Genomic DNA, 27,908 nt, shown 5'->3' with positions numbered 1-27,908 from the left:
TTCCAACTTCGAATTCATCTGAACTGAAGATTTCATAGATTTCTAAGCCAGAAAAGTCTATTACGGTTATCAAATTTAATTCTTTAAATATTAAAAAAAAAACCACAAAACAAACAAACAAAAAAACTTATTATTCCATAATTTCAATCTCTGGTCCAATAATTTCACTTAATAAGGCTGTGAAACAGAGATATATCAAAATCTCTCAGACCAACTTTGAAAAGTGGCTGAAAGGCCAAGTAAGCCCTCAAACACTATAATTAATTTCAAATATTACTGAAGTCAGATTTGTGCAAAAAGAAGCAATTTTTATGTTGCTGAAATGATGGGATTGATTCAGAATACAACAGGAGTATTTTTATTATTTTTATTGCACACTTGTTCAGTTCTGTGAGGTAAAAATATTATCCAGCTACTGCTTTCCACGTCTTTAGTGAGGACTCAGTAAGGCAGATGTTTTAAAACAGAATAGTGACAAACATGACCAAAAAGCTAATTAACAGTAGCAATAAAATTAGAGTTGAAAATTCTTTATGAAGCTTGCAGCAAAGAAGACAAAATGATTTTAATCTTTATTTGGATTTCACAGTCCTAAAATTTGTTCAAATACAATATTTTCCTGTCAGTCAGTTTTGCACTCTCAACTGAATTGATGCTTTTAAAGTGGAAAGGTATACAGCTGCTACTGGGATTCAGCCAAAGTTATAAACCTCCAAATCAAAATTTATAATTGTTAATCTTTAAAAGGGAAGAGGAGGAAATGAAAACAACTATTTTTTTTTCTTTATGAGATTCCAGAAAACAGAAACAGAAATTAGGATATTTCCTTAATTCAATGTGACTTCAATCTAGTGGAACAGCATCAAGTATTACATTACGTCTTCAAATAAATACATACTACCTTTCTTACTATCATATGTTGCTTATTCTGGCAGTAGCATATTCAGGGGTACTAGCATTAAAACTACAGACTACAGAGACTTTGCATACCAGCTAAAATCTTTGCAAACCATTCACCCATTCATTAGAATTGTACCTTCAATGAATGATTTCACCATTCATGAAAATTATCAATGGCCACTGCTACACCATATTTGACTCAGACCATATGGTTTAGAGAAGACTGAAAAAGCAAGAATTAGTATTCAGGAAATGAGAAAATTTTCTGAGATTTAAAAAATGGAGGAGATAATTTTGGGGATGAAAACAGCTCTGTTCTGAATGCCTTCACATAGTGCAGCAGAACAATCTGAGATTCCAATCCCTGTAGGTGAGTGTCAAAATGAAAGCTCCAAGAACAATTCAAGAGGTAAGAGAATCTGCAAAATAGCCGAATTATTTTCCTCCTCCTTATTATGCAAATGTACATATGAAACAGGTTTCACTGCATCAAGTTATGAATATACAGGTTGCACACTAACTCCTTTCAAGAAGCGCCACATTAAATTGTTAATAAATATCTGCTGCACATTTTAACTTACATTTACATCTACTGAAATGATGGCCACCCAAAGCAAAACAAACAACAAGAACCCTATATCACTGTAGAATATTACCTTCCATTCTTCAATAAAGACAATTATTTCATTCTATTTGAATATCAAACCCCCTTGGGGAGACACTGCATATACAGGTGCATTATATCATGCAAGTCACAGAAGGAATTTTTCCTATAAAGCAACTGAAATCATACACCAAGTTTGAAAAAAAAATGAACAGCATCTTTTAAGAAAAAAATGTGCTAGCACCAAAGACAGAATCACAAACTACATATTGAAGAAAAAGTTTAGATTAGACCTTACCCCAGTATGAGCCGACCCTATAACAAGAGACCAAGGAGTTTCGAAAAGAATGTTGTTCTTCCTTCTCAGGGATATTATGTCCCGCCTTGACACGATATCCATTTTGGAATAATTCTCCAAGAGACTTTTTACGTCTTCTGGTACTTTTATAAGTTTCCGTACGTGTGCCCCCAGAAGGGCTGTGGTAGACTAAAATCTTGCTGGGAATCATGACTATGAATCTTCTACTTCAGATGTACTGCACATATATTGTGGTCCAGTCTTCAGTCACAGCATCCACTAACAATGAAGATATTCATATATATCTCCTTTTTTTCCTTTTTTTGTTTTTTGTTTTTTTGTTTTTTTTTTTCCCTCCCTGATTCAGTATTAACACAGAGAAAGCTCAGAGTGCTTTCTTTAAGAGAACTTCCCTCTGGAAGCAGATTTGAAAACTGTGCCCTTTTAAGTAAATTTGAATTATATATAAATTTCAACTTTACATGTTGCTATCAAAATATAATTCAATATAATCTAACTCATTTCTGTTAGCATGAAACATACAGAATTCATGCAAATACAGAACTCAGCCTCACAAAACATCCTAGGAATATCACCAAGTGTATAGACAAAACAAATCAGAGAACAGACAGGCAGGCAGTGCAGATGCTCCTCTGATCCGTGATGTACTAGAGCTTAAGAGCCATCTTCTATCCGGATATTACCACATAAGCTTCTTTCAGATACACCAAAGAACCACACCCATCAATTCAAAACCCACAAATGTGATGCTGTTCACTTGAAATGAACAGGTACTCTCAATGAATATAGCTGTAGCAGATCATAATGGGAATTTTTTGCTGTGTACTCTTTTCTTTGGCACTTTGTGTCTTCTGGTGAGAATTATTATCCAGAAGGCAGAGGCTGCATACCAGCCAACTCTTACAGGATTTATCCCAGATGAAATAAACCCCTGCACACACACAACCAGTCTTCATCTAATCCCAGTTAATGACAGCTATATTGCAGGGAAAAAAAATATATATATATATCTTTAACCATCAGGCAAGCGGGAAAGAACAGAGCACATTAGTTCTCTCAAGCAGGCTTGTTCTGTGAATATTCACAACAGGATTTCTGTTCAGTCAGCTACTACCTCAATTAATTAAAAAAAATGCTATTTCAAATAAAATGTAAACATGAGATGATAACTTCCACGGTACGTGTGCTTGCCTGGTCAACTTCCTGGCTTTGGAGCATAACATACATACTCCATCTTGAAAAGCTAACCTCATTTCAAGAAATATGTTTAACATGCTGAACATTCCGTTCCTTTTGTTGTGGGTTTTTTTTGTTTGTTTGTTTGGTTGGTTGATTGGTTTTTTTTATTGTTGTTGTTCTTTTTTTTTTTTTTTTTTTTCCCTGCACAAGGAAAGCCATAAAAATACATATTCTAAAAATATATCAATGCCATCTGGACTACAATGCAAAGCAGATACAAAAACAGACAGCACCATGTGCTTATAGGAAATGTACAGGATCTCAAAACAATTTGGAAAATGCTATTGAAGTGAGACAAGGCCAAACAGAAATGTGCAACATTGTATACACAAATTTAAAATTTCAAGTATTATTCAGGTAGTAAATCATAAGTAAACTGCTTCTGTGACTCTTTTACATTATAACATTTACACCAAGTTTTTAAAAACACCATGGTCATGTTCTCTCTGGTCACAGAGAAAAGCTCCATGGGAGTGGAACATTGGGAATGTTCCCCTTTGACTGTATAAATACATCTGTATGCATTTGTACAAACTATCTGTGAGTGTTTGAACTATTCCTTTCAAACTGGAACTATTTTAACAAGGCATTATTTATCCCTGCTACTAATCACATCTTGTACTGCTCAAACTGAAAGAATATCTTTTTTCTTTTTTTTTAATCATCTGAGGCATATTATTTTTCTTCATTTTTTGTATTCCACCATGAATATATAACCATAATCTTATTCTTTGAATTTCAACCCTATCGTTATCATACCATTTTTTTTTCTTTTTAATTATTTCTTTATTTATTTATAGCAAACATTTGGGTATAAAATTCAAAAGTGCTGCGTGTCCAGTACATCTCTAAAGTAAATTAGTGCTCCTCTCCAGTAATAACTAGCAAAAGCTGAGCTTTTTATTTACATAACCTATACTTAGGGTTTAGTAATCTGACAGTATTCCTTTAACTCTTTCAGCTCCCTGGTACAGAGGCTGCTACACAGATTTTTACTGATTTTCTCCATTTAGTTTCAGTGCACTGCTAAAACTGCTGAAAATATCAAAGTCTGAGGAAAAAAAAATGCATTAAATAATAGAACACAAAAATAATTTTGAAACATGCCTGATCCACAATTAAAAAATGTAACTCTAAATTTCTTAATCATTAGGATTGTGATTTATGCTGGAAAGCATCAGAGGCAGAACCAGGCAAAAATGCGTTTATCACTTTCATATTCTGTGCAGAAGTATTTACTTTCATATGAGGTAGTTTTAACATTGTGTTCTGCAATCTGGTTGTGCAAGACATTTTCTGCTTTCAGTGAGAGTAAGGTCCTCTATCATCTACACTCTCTCATCTAAATAGGCTGTAATGCATACCTTACAGAATAACTTCAAAAGCACATTTGAAATGCTTTAATTTAATAGAAGCAATTAGTACTTAGAGGACTGTTATTGATAATGAATATTCAAGAAGTGAATGAAACAGCGAATGGCTTTGTAAGTGCCTGATCAAATCCTGAAATTTAACCCAGTCAAATTTTTTAGAGCACTGTATATTACAGTGTCAGGAATTCAGCAGGTGGGGTGTCCCTGTTTTCTCCTGATTTAGCAGCCAGAATTTCATTGTAAGATTTTAAAGATTACTGTCCATATCAGACAGAAGATACCAGCCTCTGCACCATCATTTCATCAGCACTGAAAATAAACTAATTGTCAGGACATAACAGAAGAGGGTTTTTAATTTTAAAGTCTGTTTTTAAATTCATATTCAGAGGCACCCCACATACATTATTTAGGTCTCATCTTTGCATCAAAATAGTATAGGTTTTAAAAAAACAGTGTCTTTGGTTACCTCTGATCACTTGACAAACAAAAAGCTCTTTGATTCCCCATTCTACTAAAAATAAAAGTTAATCCTCAAAAGCCATAAGATATATACAATAAAAATCATTGCATGCAGGGAGATATATTTTGTTTCTCGTATTTTTAAAATATTTTCAAACCAAGGTAATGATTGTATCAACTTCTCTGCAAACACTAAGTTTGACATCAATGAAATCAGTGTTAGCACTTTAAATAAAGGAAGAAACACAATGCAAATGTAAGGACAGCTGGTAAGTCAAAGCTTTAGCATTTTAGCTAATCTCCCTTAACATAAAATCGATTTCAGTTTATAACACTTCAGTCAGAGTATGTCATATTCCATAAGAAAAGCAAAGATATCCTAGTACAGAATTAATACTGGATCCTTACAGAAAATCAAAGACTTTTTATCTTGCAAGCATCATATTTTACAAAATATAAGCATATTTCAAACCTATTTCTGGGCGGAGGGGGGCAAGGAAAAGAAAAAGGTAAATATGAAAAAAACTGAGAAAGAAGGAAGTTATTGATGTCTTATTTTTCTTTTTCTTTTTTTTTTTTTTTTTTCTTTTTTTTTTTTTTTTTTTGGAAAATTTACTTGACAATGTTACTGTAATTGAGACAAATTCTTAAATCAGAGGTTACACCTCAGTGAGTTAACTTTGCAAAGAGGAGGCTCTGAAGGTTAAAGATTTAGTCACTGTTTTTTAAAGCACCCATTACAGCTCAGTATAAAGTAGTTCGACTTCCCAAGGAAACAAAATGTTAGAAACCAGTTTAATTCTTCCTGGCACATCAGGAACGAACTGCAGTAAAATCAGAAATATGCTATGCTTAGCCTGTGACAGAACAGAATAAGAAAAAAAGCAAAAGAAGGACAAAGGGCAGATGTTAAAGCCTGACTAATGCTGCAGCACTTGGTTGCTTGCAGACTTGCATTTCTGCCTGTCTTTGCTTCTTTGAGTCACGAGGCATAACTGCAAATAAAAAATTTGTATGTGATTATGATACAGGTGTGAAAAAAAATCCTACTTTTCTGACCAGATGTGTGCCACACACTTCATAAAATATTTATGCCTGTTAAAGATGAATGATGCTCTTTTGCTAATTACAAAACCTGAGAACTGGAAGATTCAATAAAGCAGTAAGACTGAATCTGGAGTAAGTCCAGCAAAGAAAAGATTTAATATTCTTCAGATTAATTTCAAACAGGAAATCTGTCTGTGGTCTGCCTTCTGAGATGAATATTCTTAGGGTTTTTTACTGCTTAAAAACAGAAATAGGCTAACATATTGCCAAAAGTTAGTATCAGTGACAAATGTATTGCCACAAAATTACAACACTAAGAGAGTAGACAGTGAAAAAATACACTATCAGAGTATATTAGAATCAGTTTCTAGAAAAGCAGGTGTCTCTGATGTTTTCCCAGAAGACAACCTTCCTCCAAATATGTGCATTATTGTCCTTTACTCCTGACTGCTACATATTTTCTATATAACTTAGATGTATTTCCACAGTAAGCATGAACATGAGAGAATCTAGAAGTCATCAAAGATCATTTTTATTTCCTATGTGTATCTGCTTTTACAGCTCATTTTACAATGCTGTTGTATGGATATTTTGCCCATAGCAGAAAGGACAGTGAAGCCAGACAGGAGAGACCAATCTCAGTGTAATTATGAACTTTCATAGAAAATAAAAGCTAGAACCACAGTACAAATTATACAAACCACTTTACAAATTATCCTATTTTGTTTGAATTTATGATCGCAATATCTTTCATGTATAAACTCTGATGTTCATTGACTGCTACATCATCATACAAATTGTCTGCCCACTAATCACTATAAACCTATTATTTTCTTGAGCAAGCATTGTTCTAACCCTATATCTAGCCATCACTAAACATTACAGTAAGTATGCAGTAACAGGAATCAAAAACAATTGTAATTATACATATATAATAAAAAATGATACAAACAGTATATATTATATGAATTTTAATAAGAATATGAAACTGCCTTAATTTTTTATTATTTACATAATTGAACATTTAAGAACATAATTAAAATGTGAACTTCTAAATAACATTAGATGTGCATTAAAAGAAAACAACATAATTTCACTGCATAAATCACATGTAACAGAAAGAAAATAGGTTTAGGGGAAAAAAAAGAAAATGTTTGACTAATCCAAAAAACACACTTTCCAAAATTAAAATGCTGTGGTTTTGTGTGTGTGTGTCTTTAAATTAATTAAGGTATTATTCTGGTTTTCATATTTCCTTGCCATCTGCTATATTTTTACTCATAACAAACATAACTGCTGATAAAGTTGAATAGACCGTTTTTCCAACATTTCTGCTTCTGGTCCGAAGTAGCAGCTAGTGAGATTTCATAATAAGATCTATTCCTGACAAACGCCCATGCAATTTCAAAGACAAGATAAGCTTAGATATTTGGAACCTAAACTACAAAGAAGACTCAGAGTCTCTGACTTCATGCCCCTTTACAAATATCAAACCAGAAAGAATGACTGGTAGACAGATTTAGAGCAAAATGTTTCCGAACTAGTACAGGCTAATATAACATTTGTAAATATACTGTATTGATTTATTCTAAGAGACTTGTAAACTAAATGCCTGAACACCCAAACTAAATAAATGTGCTTTCCAAAGTTTAGTAATGTCTCTTCTAATGCTGTTCAATATTTAAAAACCCCTCTACAATGAAAATAAATTTATAAATAAAAATAAAGAAAAGAAAGGAAAGGAAAAAAAAAAACAACTTGAAAATGTATGCCAAAGCATACACACTGAAAGAGCAAGCAAACGCCCTCTGAACATCATTAGCTTTAGGACTTTCTAACAACACATATGGAATATGCAGTAAAGTGAACTCAGTTTTCCACACTCAGATAGGACCTATAGGATTACTAGTACCACAGACAGAATCAGATGCTCTCTTATTTCTTTTCTTTATGATGAATATGTTCTACTGATAACTAGGCCACAGCTAAGGCAAAATAATGTTTTTCTATAATACACATGGAAAAAAAATTAGTTTGGTTTAAACTAAAAGAATGTAAATCTAAAAGAAATAGGCTGAAGAGTACTGATAACCTTTGGAAGTTATAAACATTACAACCTCAAACAGTGTTTCATTTAAGTAAGGGACTGCCCACAGGACTCCATCTTAGCAGATGTTATTTTAAACTGATTATGAAATACAAATTTAGGCTGCTTAAATGAAAATACTGATTAGCGAGTGTATTTGCTGTTCATGACACAATTTCTAAGTAGTAATATTAATTTATATTTTGTATCTTAAAACATCAAATTTCAAAAAAGAAAGTGTTATTGATTGATGTTAACAACTTTACTGCATACTGCAATAAATGACATTTTATTGTGGCTACTACCTTAGGCCTGGCAGACATTTCAGTACCAAGGCATATGAGGCTGAAATCTTACACATGTTTTCAGAAAAAGCCAGTCATGTAATTATGGCAAAATTGCCTTCCTAAAATGACTAAGCGAGACATTTTTAAATAAGTCATCATGTCTGCGTACCCTCTATCCAGTAAATTTAAAAATTTGCTCTGCAGCCTACTGGTTTTCAGTGAGTCTGTCACAATCAGTCGAAGATCCACAAACATATGTGAAAGTTAATATCATAAACAAATCACAGACAGAACAAGGAATATTACAGCTAAATAATTAACAGTTCAAAATAAAGATTTGTTTTCTGTACATAGGAAAACATTCTATTTCCATTAGAATTCATGTCTGAGCTGTAAAGTTGTACATACTAATGTAGATAATGTAGCATTGCCATGGCATTCATTGAGCAAAAAAATAACCATTACGCCCTTAAATAGCATGCTGTCAAGAGTATTCTTGTCAGGGAAGGGTTCTTGACATTAAGTTAATATTTCTATTAATATTCTGGAGGGAAAATAAAATCCACATTGTCAAAATTAACAGGTGATACTGAAAAATAATAAGGAAATATTGTTTGACTAAAAGGAGCAAAAAATTGTCATATTCAATATTATACACATGGTACAGTCTTTTCAATGACACACTGTTGTCAAAAGACCTAGCACACAGACTATTAAGAAGGATGTTCTTAAAAAAATTCTTATACCTTCTTGAAGGCACCTGAAGTAAATGAAGAAATGTTACTGCAAACAAAATACTGCATATGCATGACAAACATTATTTTCTGTGGAAATTTAACAAAACTTTTCTCCCAATGCATATAAAATATAAGTAAAAGTACATAATGTGTTTTAAAGCTGTAAAAAATACACCAGTTCTGTAAAAGGGAAAAAAAAACCTGGCACATTAAAGGCATGTTGTAGAATTTGGATGTGTATTCATAATTCCCGCCAGTAGATGGCAGAAATACATAATTCTTAATGAATAAACACACTGAAAATTGGCTGTAAACTAAGGGTGCTAAAAAAGGCATATTTCTAAGGCCTGTGGGTGTATCAAGAGACAGAAGATGCTTATAAAGTTTTGGAGCTCCTCTCTCACAGGCACCGTCAGAATTCAATTATCAAAGCACTTTATGTCAATAAGGTACCCTGTTGCATTCTATTTTCCAAAAGGCATCAAGTGTTCAGCAAATTCATACACAATTTAGGCAGAGTTGCTCTGTGGAGAATATCGGGGGGGGGGGGGGGGGGGAAGGCAATTAAAAAAAAATTGGAACAAATGTTGCTTTCCATGTCAGTTATTCTCACAGATTTTTAAGTTTCATATTAAAGCACACTTGCTGGATGGCCAGAAGGTATTTGCACCATCAGCTTAAACTATTTGTTTTTTCTCTAAAGTTATGCATCTATTTCCCGTAACCACAAGGAGAAACTAAATTCATTTTCTGACATAAATAGCACTCTCTACAAGAGACACAGGAAATAGTTTTCTAAGACCAAGAATTGACACTGAATCATCAAGCCAGATCCAAAATGACTTGAAAAGTCTGTAGTAGGATCTGAACAGGATTTGAAGAAAGATCACATAAAAAGAAAGCCTCCTTTTTAAGAAATATGCTTTCCACCACATAGAGAGATTCATTCTCTATGCTGCAGATATGTCTACATTTGCATGCATTGTCTGCCTACTTTCCCCCCACACTATAAATCTCAAATAACTTTCTGAAAAAACAGCACAGCTTCACCAGCAGCCAAGACTGCCTAGGGGATGCCAGATGAATCTATTAGCAAATAGTTTCCAAGAATTAAAATGTACAGTAGAATAAATGGGAAAAGTAAACTGATCAATTGTGATTGAATGTTAATATGAAAGAATATCAAATCCTTATAATTAGTTAGGATTTATTTAAATCTCTGTAGTCCCTAAGGTTGATTGGTCTTAATTCACATGTCCTTGGAAAAAATGAATCTAAGATGATATTTTACATATTTAATCTTCCTCTATCAATATCACCCTGTCAAGAGAATTTATCCAACCTATTCTGCTCATAAAGTCAATACAAAATTTTCATAGGCAAGTACATGATAACAAGCATTTTGGTTATTTAAAGGTGTTTGCCCTCACAGAAAACAGAGTAACAATTTTATGTGGAGGGCACAGTGTTTGTAAATCATTACTGAATAAGGCTAGAAAATATTCACACACTGAAGGCCTTTCCAGCTTAGTATATTGCAATCTACCAAAGCAACAAAGGACTGACCATCTTAATCATAATGATAATAAATGAATAATGTTAAAAAAAGAGTTTTGCTAGAATCTAATTTCTGTTACTGCAAATCTTTTTTTCTTCTTTTCTTTTTTTTTTTTTTCCCCTCCAACAGCATTTTTACCTTCACTTATACTGTAAAGACAGCACCTTCATCAATTATTAGAAAACATCTGCCTAAAATTAATTATCAAAACAAGTTGTAAAATCTCTAGAGCCAGAAACACCATTCTTTGTGTTATTGTTGTTCCCTTGGAAGGATTCTCCCCACTACACAGAAATGTACTATTATAGCAGACATTTGTCCTTTTATCAGTACTATCAAATTTCACCTACAGTTCTGTGCAAGTATTCTATTTTACATATAAGTATCTGAACAAATGTTACTTTTTGCAAAACAGTGGTAGAAAAACATCAGTAGGATATAGATGCAAATATACTTCATCAGAAAAGTGATGTTTTTAACTGTGGTTTTAAATATTAGCATAAGCAATTTATCACCATTGACTACTGATTTAATATATACCACTGAATTACTTAAATTTTCCCTTTCTCTATCCCATTTTTCAGGTACAGTAAGCAGATCATTCCATATACCTGCTGTATTTTGCTCACATACTTCCTTTGCTTATGCTACATGGTGGTAGCTAGCAAAAAATGACACTAGAAATCTTTTCTAAAGGGAAATTTCAAATATAAAAATTTGTTATCATTGCGGGTTTTAAGTGCTGTTTGCTTTCTGCTTTACAATAGGCAGTGAACATCATAACATTTACAGAAACCTTTTGGTGGAAACACGTTATCTGATTATCTCGAATTGTATTTGCATAGTGGAATCTAGCTCATGTTCTAAATCATTCTCTAGATAAGCATCTATCCTCCAATTTAAAACATTTAGAAAGAGAGAGAGAGAGAAAAAAAAAAAAAAAAAGTAGGCAATTGACCTGAAACTAATAATACAGTGAAAACATTTTCCCTAGCCCTCCACCCACACTTCTGTCTTTCCGCTGTTACCTATAAAACCTGTGCCAACCATTTCAGCCACCTCAGCAAAGTAAATTCTTCTCTCTCTTTAAAAACTGTGATTGAACACCCTTCATTAATATACTTGTGTATTTGCTTAAAAACTCTTTCAACACAATGCTTCCAAATTACACTTTGCTGGTCTAAATCACATCTATGTCACAGACACAAGTAATTCACAGAATAACAGAATCACATTTTTAAATAAGTAAAATGTTTCACTGAGAATTAGTTTCCCTAAAGTGAAAGCTCCTCTGGAATAAACACAGAAGAAGCAAGTGTAAATGCACACACAACATAAAAATGATGCTCATAAGCCAGTTGCATAATAAAAATTAAACAAATCTGTGTTTCAGCAGGTGATAAATATCTCTAAAAGAGGATTCAATCAGAAAACAAGTGAAGTGGCACTGTAGAAAAGAAATCCAGAACAAAATGGAACTGCTGCAATTAACGAGAAGAGAAAATCCTTTTAACCCAACTAATAAATGTAATTACAACATTTAACTCTGCCTGCAAAATGACATGGATCATATACAAACTACTCAGGAAAAAATGATAAATGTGCAAGCACTGTCATTATTGCTGTTGGTTCAGTTAGATTGCCGTGTCACCACGAATGAGTCAGTTATGCAGTCACTTGCACAAAGTATATTAATTCCAACTAATTGTCTTTTTGCATAGCTTTCCAGTTGTTGGTATTTTCGTGCTATTTGCTTATTTCACGTTCATTTTCTATGATGCTGTGACACTAGTTTTTGCTCTCAGTTCACTTTTGTCTTCAATGCCTTAAATCTGAAAGTTCTGGGAATCTATGATATGTCAAATTCAAGTATGAAAATACATCCTTCTAAATCACATAATGTAAAATCCTGGGATTTTTGAATCTGAGAAAACTGCTAGTGAAATCTATAATTTTCTTATATGTATTAATTCATTTGTTATTGAGATATTTTCCATTTCTTATCAAAAAATTACGGAATTTTATGACTTTCTACTTGAAAAATTTTCACTTAACAAATGTGGTGGAAGAATATAATGAAGACTTCAATTACAAGAGGATCTGTAATAGTCTTTTCTGGCTGTTTTGCTGCTTTCTTTGGTTTATTAATAACCATTAATGTATACTATGAACTGAACACAGTTATGCAACATATTAATCTATTTTCATTCAATACTGGATTAAAGATAATTTCTGTATATTTAAATTTCTGTACCAAATTGAGAATATAATAATTTTATTTAAATTTCCGTTTTGTTTTAAATTTTATGAGTCTCTTCAGTTTTCAGGGAAAACTTGCACTAATGTTTCTAGAGAAATGGATAGGTAAGGCTTCATTTGCTGTCTAATAAAGGTATAGCACTTTCAAAGCATGACATTTTGGAAAGTTTTCCCCAGTCAAAAACTCCCAAATTTTGATCCTCATTTTATGTAACTAGACAGAAATATGCAATGGGTACAAGAAACTTAATACACCATATTGTATGACTGTTTGGTTTTTTTTTTCCTGTTTGTTTTTCTACTTTGTTTCACTTTGTAATCATTTTTGTGTGCCATATCTTTTATCAGTGCGCTCCTAGTGGTCTTTCCTACACAAGGTTTCAGACCAGTAACATCTATCTAAATCTTCCAAACATACTGTTCCAGTGGATTTAAAATTTTCTTTTGGCACAAAATGTGAAGGAAACCTGTTTTCATCACTAACATTGATTCATGGCAGTGGATTTCAGTAAATAAGTGGCTTGGAACATCTGTTCAGGTAACAATTACACTATATTCCCTACTTTGTATAAACAGACACATGTACATTCTAGATGGACCTTACCAATACCTACAGTAGGGACTTGTATTCATAGAATCACCAAGAGTAAAAAAGGCCTCTAAGTCCACCCATCAAATCATCACAACCATGCCCATTAAATTATATTCCTAAGTTCCACATAGACATTTTTCTTGAATGCCTCCATTCTGAGCAGCCTGTTCCAATGTTTGACCACTATTTAGGAAGGAAGTGTCTTCTAACAAATAACCTTCACCTCCCCTTGTGCAGCTTGAAGCCCTTCCCTCTAATCCTATTGCTAGCTATCTAGGAAAAGAGGCTGAACCACACCTTGATATATTCACCTTTCAAGGAGTTGAAGAGAGCAATAAGGTCTACCCTGAGCCTCTTCTTCTCCAGACTAAACAATACCAATTCCTTCAGCTGATCCTCATAAGACTTGTGCTCCAGCCCCCTCACAGCTTCGTTGCCCTACTCTGGGCACACTCCAGGGCCACAATGTCTTCCTTGCAGCAAGAGGCCCAAAACTGAACGCAGTACTCAGGGTGCATCCTCACTAATGCCAAATACAGAGCAATGATCACCTCTCCACTCCAGCAGGCTACACTACTCAAAATACAATCCAGGATGCCACTGGACTTCTTTGCCAGCCTGGGAATAGTGCTGGATGGCTCATGTTGAAGTGACTATTAACATGCCAAGATCCTTTTACTCTGTTCAGCTTTCCAGCCACTCCGCCACAAGCCTGTGACACTGTACAGGGTTGTAGTGACCAAAGTGCAGACCCAGGCACATGGTCTTGCTGAACTTCATCCCATTTGTCTCAGCCCACCAATCCAGCCTATTCAAATCTCTCTGTAGTACCTTCCGACCCTCAAGCAGATCAATACTGCCTCCCCACTGTAATCAAACTTACTGGGGGTTCAAGCAATCCTCCTGCTCAAATCATCAATAAGAATATTAAAAAGGATTGGTCCCAATTCTGACCCCCACTGGGAACAACACTCATGCCTGCTAACAAGCAGGATCTAATTCTATTCATTTATCTGGGCCAAAGGATCACTTCAAATACAATTTTGGTACAATTCTTCTGCTTTTATGATGCCATAAGGTAAAAGAATTACCAAAATATGCCAAGTTTAGGTGTTTTTATAATAGCTACTAAAAGGACAAACACTATTACTTACCAAGCCAACTTCTGTTTAAATATACTGAAACAAACACTGGAGGGACCGTGAAGAAATCTACTACTGAGTTAACTTCCAGCCAAAACCATAGCTTGTCATTGGCTGCTATGAACTGGGAAAAAAAAAAAAAAAAAAAAGAGAGAGAAGAATCAAGTTAGAGTTGTGTAGCTGCATGCAGTACAATCCATTATAAAATATTAAACTCCAAAGCTAACGAGTAGTTCAGCTGTAATATTAGAAAAATGTAGATAAGTATAAATTATTCCAAAGTATATCACGTTCCTGTAGCACTCCAAACACATTAGTTGTATTGTCATCATGTATTTGCTGTTTTTATTAATATTATTATCATTTATTGTTTACCAAATTCCCACTATCATCTTATCTAGAGTTAATCAGTATGACAAATCCTTCAGGCAATAATTCAGGACAGCAACAGGACTTCAGTCCTCTAAATTGTGCTCTGGAAGATGCTCCTTCTTTCTGCTGATTTTGAATTCAGCATTGAGAAACAAATAAACAAGCAAAAATAGAAAAGGGTTTCATGATTTCATGATTGTTGAAGTGACACTTGGGGAAAAAAAAAAAAAAAGACAGCACATGTTCAAAGAAGATTCACAAATAAAAATGTATTGACATTTTCTTATTCTGCATTATACAATTAAAGCAAGCTGTAGCATGAAAACTGAGCAAAACATATCCAGATTCATTAAGACTTTTCAGCTTCTTCCTGATGAATTTAAAAGTAGTCAGAATATATGGAACTAAAAGCTTTTCAGGAGCGCAGGTCATTATTTTCTGAACTCATGTTTGATCTAGTCAGCATTTTATCACACCATAAGCAACGACATTTTGCTTTCCAAAAGGTTAAAACTCAAAACCAAAACCCAAAACCAAAACCAAAAAAAAAAAAAAACAAAAACAGCCTTGACTATAAAGGCCACTCACAGTTTTCTGGGAAAGTATTTGAATAATTATTTGTTTAGATAATTAGCAACTAATAGAAGCACTTCACGTTCCAGAATCATGCTTGAAGAGATAACATGCTGTTCTAGAAGCAGGAGCACAATTCTGTCTGTCATACATTTGTCAGACTATTTCTTGATTAGCTACTAACTCATGCAATTTGGACATAGTCTTCATCAGAAGTTAGTAAATTCCTGACTTCTCACATAGTTGGTTACTAGCCCTTCAGGATTATTAAATGGTTGTGTGTGTTTGAACTCAAATATCATCTGGTATTGATGATATAGTAGTATTTTCATGACTTTGAATTGTGACATAATTTCAAGGAAAACAGATGGAGGAAGATGAGATTTTAAATATTTATTCAAATACTTTAATTTGCCAGTGAGTACTAACAGAACGTACTTGTCTGGGGGGAGGAAGGGAGGAAAAAAAGAAAAAAAAAGAAAGAAAAAGAAAGAAAAAAAAGTCTTAAGTAGCTAAAGGCATGAGATGCTTTTTAATTCAGCTTGTTAAGCCAGCAAATTCATCATTAACACAATTCTTGCATGCAAAGAAGTTGATTATCACTTGTTTCATCAGGAACTCCAGTACAGAAGAATGTGTTGGAGAATGGATGCTGCGTGTACGTAAGCATTTTAATTTACATGGAGAGTACAGTTCAGAAGTGAAGGCTGCCTCCGGTGGCACAGTGGTAGGAATGCTGCTTGCAACACCGGAGGCCTGGGTTCGAATCCCCCCTTTGGCGCAAGTGGTAGAAGTGCCGCTCTGCTACACAGGAGGCTCGAATCCCAGGGGTTGGACTCCACAATCTCTAAGGTCCCTTCCAACCCGCACAAGACTGTGAGACTGTGAATATCCTTAATATCTTGCTTACTATACTCTGGCTTGCATCACAAAGCTGTTTTAGATACCACAAAAGTTTGATTCGGTTGAAGCAACAACTGAAAAGCGTGTTCTAGTAGCCAGTCTCACATACAATAACCAGTATAGTACATTCAATCCACAGGACCAAAACAGAGAGAGCCAACATTACTCCCTCCTTTTCAAAGCATTACTTAGTATCAGTATATTCTCTCCTACTGTGTTCTTTCAGTTACTGTAGCCAACTTGAGTAGGTGGACAATATACAAGTTTAATTATTCCGGTAAGAACATATTGCCTTACCACTAAGATAAATTTTACAAAGTATCTGAATACTTCTAAGTAGAGGGTTGTTAGAAATTCCTAAGTATCATACATTGAATCTTCTGTGTCAAAAGGTCAACCTGTATTGAAGGTCTTCTGACCAAACATGCCATTGGAAAGTCGGTGCGGCAAGCCTCCTGCTAACACAAACTTTTCCTTGCAGTTAACAGATTCAAAGCATATCTCAATGTTCGGAGATTTTCATTTATTTATTTATTTATTTATTTATTTATTCCCTTAAAAAAAGTAGATCAGGAAGGCAGGAAGGAAGAAGGAAGGAAGAGAGGAAAGAAAGAGAAACGAACAAGTAGAAAATCTACATTACCACAAATCCAATTACTGGATTTTCAGAAAGTGAAAAGCATATTCTAAGGATACATGTTGATATTCAGTATGCCGACTGGTATTTACAACTTCTGCAAAATATTCATTAGCAGTCTGGAAAAATGGATGTGTACAAAATTGAGATTGACAGCTCTACCCGCTGTTATCTCCACTTCCAACTGCCAAACACAGATCTAACAGCAGTAAAATAATTCAAGTATTTCCCAGTTTTTCTGAGGTAATTATCACACACTGAGAACACTGAAACAAGTTTTGACTATATTGACATACATTATAATAATTTTCACTTTCTGCCATACTTGAAGAGACAAACACAGAAGGGTTGGAAGAAGCTGTTCACATTTATAAGATTCCTGTCTCCTTATTTATCTCATATGCTTGTCTTTAATAATCGAATGTTCCAAAACAAAAGCTCTGATCATGCATTTTAGAAATTGTCTTAGTTTTTATCATTCAGTGTTAATTCCATCTGTCCTCAATGACAAACTACTTACACGCAAGCCAAAGTAGAGAAGGAAGAACACATTGAAAGCCATGTCAATCTGTAATGTGAAATCTTTGTAGAAATTCTGGCAGGATTCTATTGGGCTATTTGGAAGAAAAAGAAATCAGAGTAAGTTGTCAGTATATGAGTTTCTCTTCTAGTGAGATTTGTATGCATTTCATTTTAAAACCCTGATTCAGAATTTTTTAATTTCCACCTTCCACCCCCCAGTCATTTACAAGATACAAGCAAGCATTTTGAATGAATTATTTCATTCAGTCAGTTAGTCATTCGCACAGTCTTAATATTCACCTGTTCAGGTAATATCTAAAAATTAACATGCAGATACCTTTAAGAAAAGACAAGCAGGAAAATACCTGAGGATTCCTTAACCCCATATTAACCCTTAAAGAACTGACTTCTTTCTATAGCATACATACCTAGCACATTTTAGGAAGAAACCTAACAGGCACATGGCTACAGTGAAACCTTACACTTTGAATTTAAGTTTTGATGTAAAACTTTTTAAAAGAGTAGCAGTTGATTAGGAACATATTACTCATTAACAACCTGGGGCATTTAATCTTATAGAATCAGTTGTTCACAGTAAATTTTTTGGTTTGTTTTGTTTTTACTTTTTTTTTTTTTTTTTTTAATGTACTTGATATACAGAACTATAAAGCTGAGTAGAAAAGCAACATAGCCCACTGGTAAGATTATACAGGAAAAAAAATTGAAAAATTTGATGCAGTGCTGTAAGGGTTAATTTCTGCATGCAGGTTAATTAAATACCTTTCTGTGTTTCAGGCAGCCATTGCAAATTCTTGCTTACTATATTATGCTTTATTTAACAGTGAGACAGGTCCAAAGCACACACTATACAAACTGGTACTTTATAAATACACTTTATCTAAGGAAGGAATAACTTCCAGGAGTGTGATTAGTGATTTATTTGTGTAGTTTGTCAAACAGGTTGGTGAAGCCACAGAACAATACTGAAGTTAGAGACTTAAGTAAAAGTCATGTTCCAATATATGCTGATGTATATACTACATATATATGATGTTCCACTATATATACATACATGTACACACATATATTGCAAATGATCATGTATCCATCATAACTAATAAAGTGAAAAACTAGAATGTGGATCATTTGGAACCCTAGAAAATATTGTCAGGAAAGACAAAAATCTTTGGCTTCACAGGTCAAATAAATCACTGAATGTGACTGTAATACCAGTTAGTATAGCTGCAGCTCTGCAAATATAATGCTAGACTGCTCAACAAGCAAGATTCTATGCGTTATGAAGGTCAGTTACCTAATATAAGGCATAAAGGAAATTACAGGGGCTAATAGGTCATTACACATGCAGCCAAGTTTCCATTCCTCGTATACATTACAGGTCAAACAAGTTAAGTACAGCATGCCCTCTCTTGGCTTTAGATGCAGGAGTGCATACAGCAAAATTCTTCTTGATGTACAATAGCTTTATAATTTAAGAAGCCTCAATGACATAGGAAATTATATTAAAATGTTGAAAAAAAGCCATTTATAAAGACATTGATGTTATTAAATCTTTCTGTTATAGACCAAATGAAATTGATTTAGAACAGCAGGCAGAAGGGAAGAAAAGCCAAATGTTAACATATAGGATAGAAAGCAGCATCTTGTACTTTATGGATATAGTTTTTGCTAAAAGTGTGAATGAAATCCAATAAGCCAGAATGGTCAGTTTCTGTATGGCATTATTGAGAGTAAAGTATTTTGTTAAAATAAGGTAGGCTATATACCGAGATATATGCATCCTATCAATAGGAACCATAGGAAATACAACAGAAGCAGAATGAACACTCCTGTATATACACAGGCTGGAACCCTTAACTCAAGGTTAAGTACCTGTAAAAGCTGCAGGTAATCAATGGAGCTAACAGGATTTGCACCAACTTTAACTTGGCTAGAGATAGCTTCATTAGCTTCCTCAAACAGTGATTTGTTACTTATCATGAATGTTAGTTCATCTAAGGTTGCAGCTAACTGCTCTCCTTTTGCACCATTGTCCTTTACAAAAACTACAAAATCTCACAAATTAGTTAATATACAATATATCATCACTGTGTTTACAAAATACTTTGCAGTATTAGCCATTCTTAACAATGAAATTTAATCCTAACTTGACACTGCTGCTTACCAGTAGCTCTGGTGAGATAACCTCACTTTTAGTTCTCTTCCTGAAGCACCTTCCATTTCAGATATTGTCCTTATTTTCAATTTCTAAGTTATCTATCTAGATGACAAATTCAGAATCCTATCCTATATATAAAACCTAGAGAAGTAATGAAAATGTAGAAGTATACTTGATTCGAAGCTGGTGGCTTTATTCAGGTGAATGTTTATATGAAGTTATTCACCACAACTGTGAACTAAAATCTAATACAAAAGTTGTATACAGATTGCTAACAGTGGACTTAGTTTGCCTAATCAGCAGTAAGGACAGAGCTTTACATTTGTTTGCCAAGCATGGGCAAACCCTCTACTAATTTTCTTCCTTTCTCTCATGCTCTTTAAACACTGTTACTCATTCCAGTTTCATGCTAACTTTATTTACCTGTTCTGTTCATTATTGCAGCATTTTATGGCAATACAAGCTCTTACAAAACCCAGTAATAAAGGCATCATAGGTATAAATCCATTCAGTGAGCAGGAAAAACTACATGAGAATTAAGTAAATTGATCTAATTTACACAGATGAGTCTAAATTTTGATAAGATGTTTCCAGCTGCATTAAACATTTTCTGCAGCAGGCACAGAAGCCAGCACTATGATTTTTACCACAGCTGAGCAAATGAATGAACCACACTTTTTTTTTACTTCAAAAGAACCTACCAGTGTTCAATTAGCTACTGTGATCACCAATTTCTCTGTATTTTCTATTATTCTCACTTATTTCTGGTTAATTTGAAGTGTTGAATGAGTCTGGTTAATTAATGAGGTATTCTCTGTGTAGTGATAGAATAAGAGGGAGAGGGCAAAAAATTGCATGCATTTTAATCCTATCTGAAATTACTTGTTTCCACAAGAATACACATATGAAACTTCCCACAGAAGTCTTCAGAAAATGTTACCAGGGTTCTGCAAAGCAACTAACTTGAAGAACTCATGGGTATTTTTTCCTGCATCATTTAATTTCTTGATAGAAGCTGCACAGCCCATTTTTAATTGCATCTCAAAGCCTGGGCATCAATTTGTGCTAAAGTGCATTCACTGTCATGAATATCATACAGAAGTAAGAGTAAGCAATTCTGTTAATCTACTAATTCAAACTTTATGCCAGTGTTGTGCATATCAAGCTCTGTACTTGAAGTAACCACCAAATTTTCATTTTCCAGCTCTGTATTCCAGTCTTCGTATGTAAGGAAGTGGACTTGTATTTTTGACACACCATCATTTCCTCACATACTTTTCACTTAATATAAAGGCCTACAAGACAATCCATTTTAAGTCACATTAATCTCGTTACAATTTCTGTAAGATTTTGGTGATGAGAAATGCTATGCAAAAGATACATAAATCTCCTAAAAAAAAAAAATGACTTGTGTGTTAATTTCAGCAAAGAACTGTTGTTAATATCACACAGGCTTCTATACCTTTAGAGCTTTCAGAAGTTAATGAAAACTTTAGAAATTAAGGAAAGGGTCCTAAATTAATGTCTTAATTTTTGTAAGGAAATTTATCTTCTAAATAAGGTTAAATAAAGTGTATGATAATAAAACATTAGTTAAACAATATGTAAAATTGAAAATTTTTAAACTAAAATAAAAATCATTACAAGCTTAATTTGTCTGAGAAATAAAATAACATACTATAAAAAGATAAATTTTCATAGTTCATGAAAATTCTTAGTTTGCCCGTTACACAAAAAGATATAGTGATGATCATTTTCTTTCAGAAAAAATTTTCAATGATGATATTGAATTTTAAGATCAAGCAACAATTATGTAATGAAGTACCAATAGAGGTGGCTGAAATACAATCAACACACATAAATAATTGAGAGAAATCACTCCATTTATAAAAGTTTTTAGCATATTATCACTTGAAGACACTCCATTTGGTATTTTCAAATTTGAAATTAATACCTATTAACAACTTGGGTATAGAAATCTTCTTTGACCACACCAAATTGTCCACAGAAAGCATTTACTCTTAGTTCCCCCTTTTTTTCTTTTTTTTTCTTTTTTTTTTTTTCTTTTTTTACTTTACAATCATTTGTAATACCATTTTCCCTCATTTATTTATACAAAAAAAGAAAAAGCAATGTTACAAACTTTAGAATTAAAAAAAAAAATCAAAACTTCGGCACAAATTTGATATGACAGTGTCCATTTGTACCCTTTTAAAACATATTCTTAACAGCATGGAGAAGGTAGATTACAGGGGTTATGGATAGCTGATTAACTGCATTTCAATGACATATTGACTAAGTACAATATTGAGAAGAAAGCCAGATGTATCATTTATTAAAAATAAAGTTCTTTCAATGAAAAACAATTTCTATTCCTTTTACTCTAGTTAAGTTGTACTACTCAGAAGAGAATAAACTGTTAAAAGAATCTCTTTATGTAAGCAGGCATGAACATAGACAAATATAAACGGGGATGCCCAGCAAGTCTTATCCCCATGAAATAAAAAATAAAAAATAAAAAATTAAATTAATGAGATTAAATAAGAATCAGGGGTATTTAATAACATGACAAAAAGCCTAATACCCTTTCTTACTTCAATGGCTTTCATATTTTAATCAAGTTAGAGTCACAGAAAATTTTCTTGGGATATATATAGTGACCTTCTGAGTGCAAGACAGCTTGTTAAATTTCTCAGTTTATAACACCTTCCTTTGAATTGTAACATCAATAAGTCAATTACATTTTTTTACGGTAACTGTCCTCTAAATTACTTCACTCCCATTTGACATGCTGTCAACTACCAGCAGGGAAACTTTGCTACTAGCATTCTCAGTTAGTACTAAAAGATATGCGAGATGACTAGAGTCTTCTCTCCCCATAAGAAGAGCAGAGAGCTCGACCTGAAAAAATGCTTCAATGAAGGCAAGAACCAACTTCCCAGACAGCAAATTCTACTAGAGAATTTATCACAACTCTAAGACTTGGGATCCATAAAACTCCTTAGAACCATTATGTGTTTTGTTTTAGATAGTTTCTAACTTCCGTGTACCTGGAGGTTGTGCGTAAAGAAGGAACAATCCCTTCCTTAAAGAATTTCACAGACAATTGTCATAATAGTGATAAGTTTAAGGATAGTATTGTGATCATTTCTATTTACCTTCTTATCTGGTCAACACTAACAATATATTTCAGTTATTTTTGAGCATTCAACCACCTACATCTAAAGCTAACTCTTCCTCCAATGTGCACACATATAAAACCAGAAAGCTTTCTGCCACCAACACATTTCAGCATTGAAGCTTCTGTTCTTGTTCATAGTTAAAATGCTGACTGTGCTCAGCTGTCTTTCACCTTTTTCACTGTACATTCTCTGTGCTGAGTCTCCACATTACCTATCATTTTCTCCTTCCTATTCCTTCAGAAAGCTTCAAACTAATAATTCTTTCCTTTGGGACTTCAACAAATACCTTTTACATATTCTCTGTTCAACTGAACTTTTCATAATGGGTTAAACAGGGATTTTCAGTCTTTCTTTAATCCACAATTTCAATATGCAATGAGTTTATATTTATTTAATATACACCTTACTTTGTTGCATCTCCATTCCTGCCTTTTCAACACTTTCTTCCATATGTAACTTTCTCTTTTACATTCCTTTTCAGTATCTTTTACTGACCCTAACTTCACCAACACCAAGCCAAGTCTTAGAATCACAGAAAAACTCAGTATCTTTGTTCAATTTTAAAATAAATTCTCCAAAAATAAATTTAATCAAGATTTAAAAAATGAACTGTTACAAATCTTCCACATTTCTGAGACTATTGCTTAACTTACAAGCTTGCAAGCACCTTAAGGGATCTCTTTTTCACACATGTGTACCGCACCTTATTTCCCTTTCTTCACTGTTATCACAACATCTGTTATTCTTTAAAGTCTGACAGATCACAAGCTGGCACTAGAATATTATCTTTCTAGTTGTAATCTAATTCAAGAAGGCATAATGACTCATCTGTTCTGCAGATGCTTTCTACTACCTACTTCTATATTATGTCCATAGCTCACAGTTGAACTTAGACAAACTTTTAGTCTAATGTGGGGAAAAATCAGCAAATTCCTCTTTTTTTTTTCTTTCTTTTTTTTTTTTTTTAAAAAATACACTGTCAGAAGTAACAAGTAACAATAAAAACACACCAATCAGTAATACATTGGTGTAAAAGTACCATTTAGTAAAGATTTTTCTAAGAATCAGTGCTTGAGTTATACTAGGTTTTCTACATGCTTCTTTCACCTCCCTGATTCATGTGGTAGAAGCATAAAACTTTCTTCTTTTTTTCCATGGAATGCTGATTCGAGGTAGATCTAAGAATCCATCTACACAAATACACAAATTTTGCATGGATTCAAAGAGTTTTATCCACATTTCACCGAAGAAAATAATATTGATTTCATAGTGCATGTCTACTCTTCTGTTCGTAAACTAAGTTTCATCCAGCTACAAAAAACCCATAAAACAGTCAAATAGATTTTTTCAATCAAATTTCACAATGAGAAAAATTGTTATATACTACCTTCCATATCAGAAAACAAGTAATTGTCACAAGTAGTGAGAATAAAAAGCTATCATTTTACAGTTTCTCATGAAAAATTTTTTTTAATTTTTTTTTTTTATTTTTGTCACATGTATATATTAACAGTGAAATTAAATTTGTACAATTTAAGAACACAGGTATACCAGCTTACTTCAGATGCCTGAGATGTTCCTTGGCATAACTCTGCTGACTTTTACAGACTTACATACAATTGACAACTTGTCTAATGAAAGAAATAAATGCCTTTGCTACTACCTAGTTTACACAAATACAACTCGGTGATGCAGGCTGTGTTGTGAAAAAATTGGAAATAAGGAATAGTGCAAATAAGTCAATATCTGCACTTTGCTAAATATGACCATATATTCTGCAATCTCATCTGTCTTTCCTGGTTGAAAAATCACTTCCCAATACAATGTTGTCACACTTCATCTTCCTAACTCAAATTTCTGATGAATTTTAAGTACATTATGCTTCTGCATTGGCTACCATAGTAAAATATAACCACAAAACTCAAGCAAAATCAAATTCTTATCTTCCCCTGACTATCCATTAAAGCTGCATATGTTTAAAATATTTTTTTCTTCTCATTTTTATATTGAATTGCTAGATGCTGCAGAAAGTACGCACATTGAAATTCCTCACTCTGAAAATGGTGTAGTTCTTAATATCATCAAAACAGATATACATCGTCAACTGGTGGCAGTGTATATCTTCTCTAATTACTAACTGGTGCAAACCAAAGGGAGATTCTTGCAGTGGAGCTAAACTATCAGATTCTGAGAGCTAAAAATCCCTATGCCAATCTTTCTGCCTTTTCTGGGACCTTTAAAGTACTTTGCACTCCATTACAATCTCAATCCTGCCTAAGATCCTGCCTAAGAAGAGTTCTCTTGTGAACGGCATGAGTAAAGTACATACTATTTTACTTGGTATTGCTTTTGTAAATTGTGTACCAAAGGCTGAGAATACTAGCATTGGTAGTAGCAAATAATATTACGTTAACTTAAGAAGACAATCTCACTGATGACACTGCTGTAAAAGGATGGATCAAGAATCTTAGAGTACACATTTTAATTAAAGATTTCTGTGAATTTAATGGCGCATTTAAGAGAAAACGTCCAGTATACTATTTCAACTAAAATTACATTATTACTCTTTTTGACAATATTTCGGAAGCTACTTCAATTATCTCTGCTACGGTAATTCTGTTAAATTACATATGCTATTTAGTAAAGTTGGCAATCTTGTATGGTTCTACTCTGTAATAAGACCTCATTCTATTACTTCTTATCTGCTTATAAAATTTAATATAGTTTTTCTTTAATGCTCTTTATCAAAATATGTCAAGGATTTGCAGCTGTTTACTCTGGACAAGAGAAAATAATTATAGATATGAAAAGAAAAAACTGTAATATGACGCTTCTGAAATCATAAGCACTTTGCCATGTTCACAATGAATTGAACAATGGAAATTAAGTTAGCCAAAAGTATACCAGGGGCATAAAATCTTTGTAGTAGAAACATACATTTAAAAACTGGAATGAACTCTTTAGGGAGAAGAGAGAATCACAGCTTTTTAAAAAACATTGGCAAATAATACTTTTCAACTTCAAATATACATGGGATTTTCAATGGCCCACCATCATCTTTAGTTTTCAGCTCTAACTACTCCCCAATTCCAGCATCTTTTATCTTCTAATTCTGTTTATGTTGTTGTCTAACTTTCACATCATCTTTATCTGACTGCACCCTGAGGAAAGAGTTGCTATCTTCAAAAATGAGAACATCCTCTACTTATCCTATTTGACTGACTATATTGAGACTATTTAATTATTTTTTGGGGTATCCTAAAACTAAGATCTGATTTTTTGCTTCATAAATATAGCAAACACTCAATTTCTCCAAATGATCGAGTACTCATCCTATATGCTTCTTGCTTGCTTACATATCATAAATTATAAAAACACAAATCTTTTCTTCAAAAACTTACAGCCTAAATTCAACTATCCTGTGTGAAAGTGATAAGAGTAACAGATGAATTGAAGTCTTAAGATATGTACAGCTCATTCATCTGACTGTCTTTTCTGGAATTTCCCTTCTCTGATACCTTAATTAATAAAAATAACTTCTATCCAGTTTTGAATGAGAAGTAACAAACATAAGGTACACTACTTGGCTCTAATGCCAATGAATAATTTAACACAACAGTGAAATACAAAAGTAACAAAAGGTGGTAGAAATCTGAAAAAGTTTACCGCATATATGGTTTCTACACAGATCTACTATCTATGCAGAGAAATCAATATTGTGTTTTATTGTCTTAATTAAAATTTCAGAGATTCTACATGCAGTTTCATCATGCAAAAAATATTGTCTCATATTTTAATGGCTAAAATGTAAACATGAATGATATATATATTCCTTCCAAAACCAAATAAAAACCAATGCATAAAGCTAGAAAACATACTAGCCCCAGTCAAATTTTAATTACTTTTGATTCTCTCTCTGTCATTCTTCACAAGAACCAGTTAGCCATATCTACCCTATTAACATACAGGTGTTCTACAGAGTGTTCATGTCCTAATTGTTCCAGCTGTGGGACCTCATTGTTTACTAGTAGCCTTAAAAGCAGATTACCACATATTTAAAGCAAAATGTTGATCCCAAGAAAGACTGTGAAAAACCACATTCACTTTGCAAAAATAAAGGAGAAAAAAAAATAATAATCAAATGTTTTAAACAAACAAAGAAAGAAAGAATTAAAAAATAATAACTCAACTCTTTCCTAGTTCAACTTCTCAGAGCAGGAAACTAGACTGGAGCCTGAGTGACAGTCTCAAACACAGTGACATTTTTAAATGACAAAGGCAAAGCCCTTTTTAGGCAGATTAATGGCAGTTCATCATTCTTTTTTAGCAGTCACTTTATCTCCATTAATAAATGGAATAAGATATTGCCAACACCTGTAGCAGTTGCTCAAATTAATTATCACAAGCCTGGTATAAAACCATTTTACATCAATGTAAGAACAGCATATAATGATGTAACAAAATGAATATATAGCAGCACTTTTTTTTTTCTAGCACTATCTCAGCATGGCTTGCAAACATGCACATCATTGTCCAACACCTTTTTATCCTGGCGGCTGTCCACAAACACGGGGATGTGTAGTCAAGGATTACACATGGAGTCAAAAATGGACTGGTGTAATAATAGCCCATTTTGTACTTCAGGTGGAGAAACAAAACATTGCCCTGTAGATACACATCTGACCAGGCTGACATTGTTAAAAAAACTGTCCTTCATTACAAGAATAGTAAAAAACTCCATAGTTAGTATCTAGGAATAAAACAAAACTAAACAAATAAATCTTAAGTAATCCTGAATAGTAGATAGTGTCAGAACGGCCAGGTAACAGCATGTGGGTGACATGACAACAGCTACAGATTTGAAATCATATCCCATGTTTATTGCTTTGATTTTATTGCATGTTACTGGTGACTTGCCAATAAGTACAGACCAAAAAACAC

At 33.4% G+C, this 27,908-nt stretch overlaps 1 protein-coding gene across 47 annotated transcripts in view; it reads right to left on the bottom strand.

The window, feature by feature from the left end:
• Positions 1 to 27,908, bottom strand: part of KCNMA1 (potassium calcium-activated channel subfamily M alpha 1) — a 409,269-nt gene that overhangs the window by 147,113 nt on the left and 234,248 nt on the right. For 46 of the 47 annotated variants that reach the window (XM_085554236.1, XM_085554238.1, XM_085554216.1 and 43 more), the window contains 2 exons: positions 17,608 to 17,701; positions 14,615 to 14,726 (listed from right to left, as the gene is read on the bottom strand). Coding sequence is in view for 44 of the 47 variants with exons in the window: in XM_085554216.1 (XP_085410342.1) it covers positions 14,615 to 14,726; positions 17,608 to 17,701 (206 nt within the window). In the remaining 3 variants the exon portion in view is untranslated. Of the gene's footprint in view, positions 1 to 1,802; positions 2,361 to 14,614; positions 14,727 to 17,607; positions 17,702 to 27,908 lie in introns of those variants that run through there. The other variant, XM_085554231.1, reaches the window with a different exon arrangement.

Source organism: Coturnix japonica, chromosome 8 (assembly GCF_054131305.1).
Source record: "Coturnix japonica strain WE chromosome 8, WE-NBRP24, whole genome shotgun sequence".
In the NCBI taxonomy this organism is placed as follows: Eukaryota; Metazoa; Chordata; class Aves; order Galliformes; family Phasianidae; genus Coturnix; species Coturnix japonica.
The sequence above is the reverse complement of the archived record's forward strand: the minus strand, read 5'-3'. Positions and strand labels throughout refer to the sequence as shown.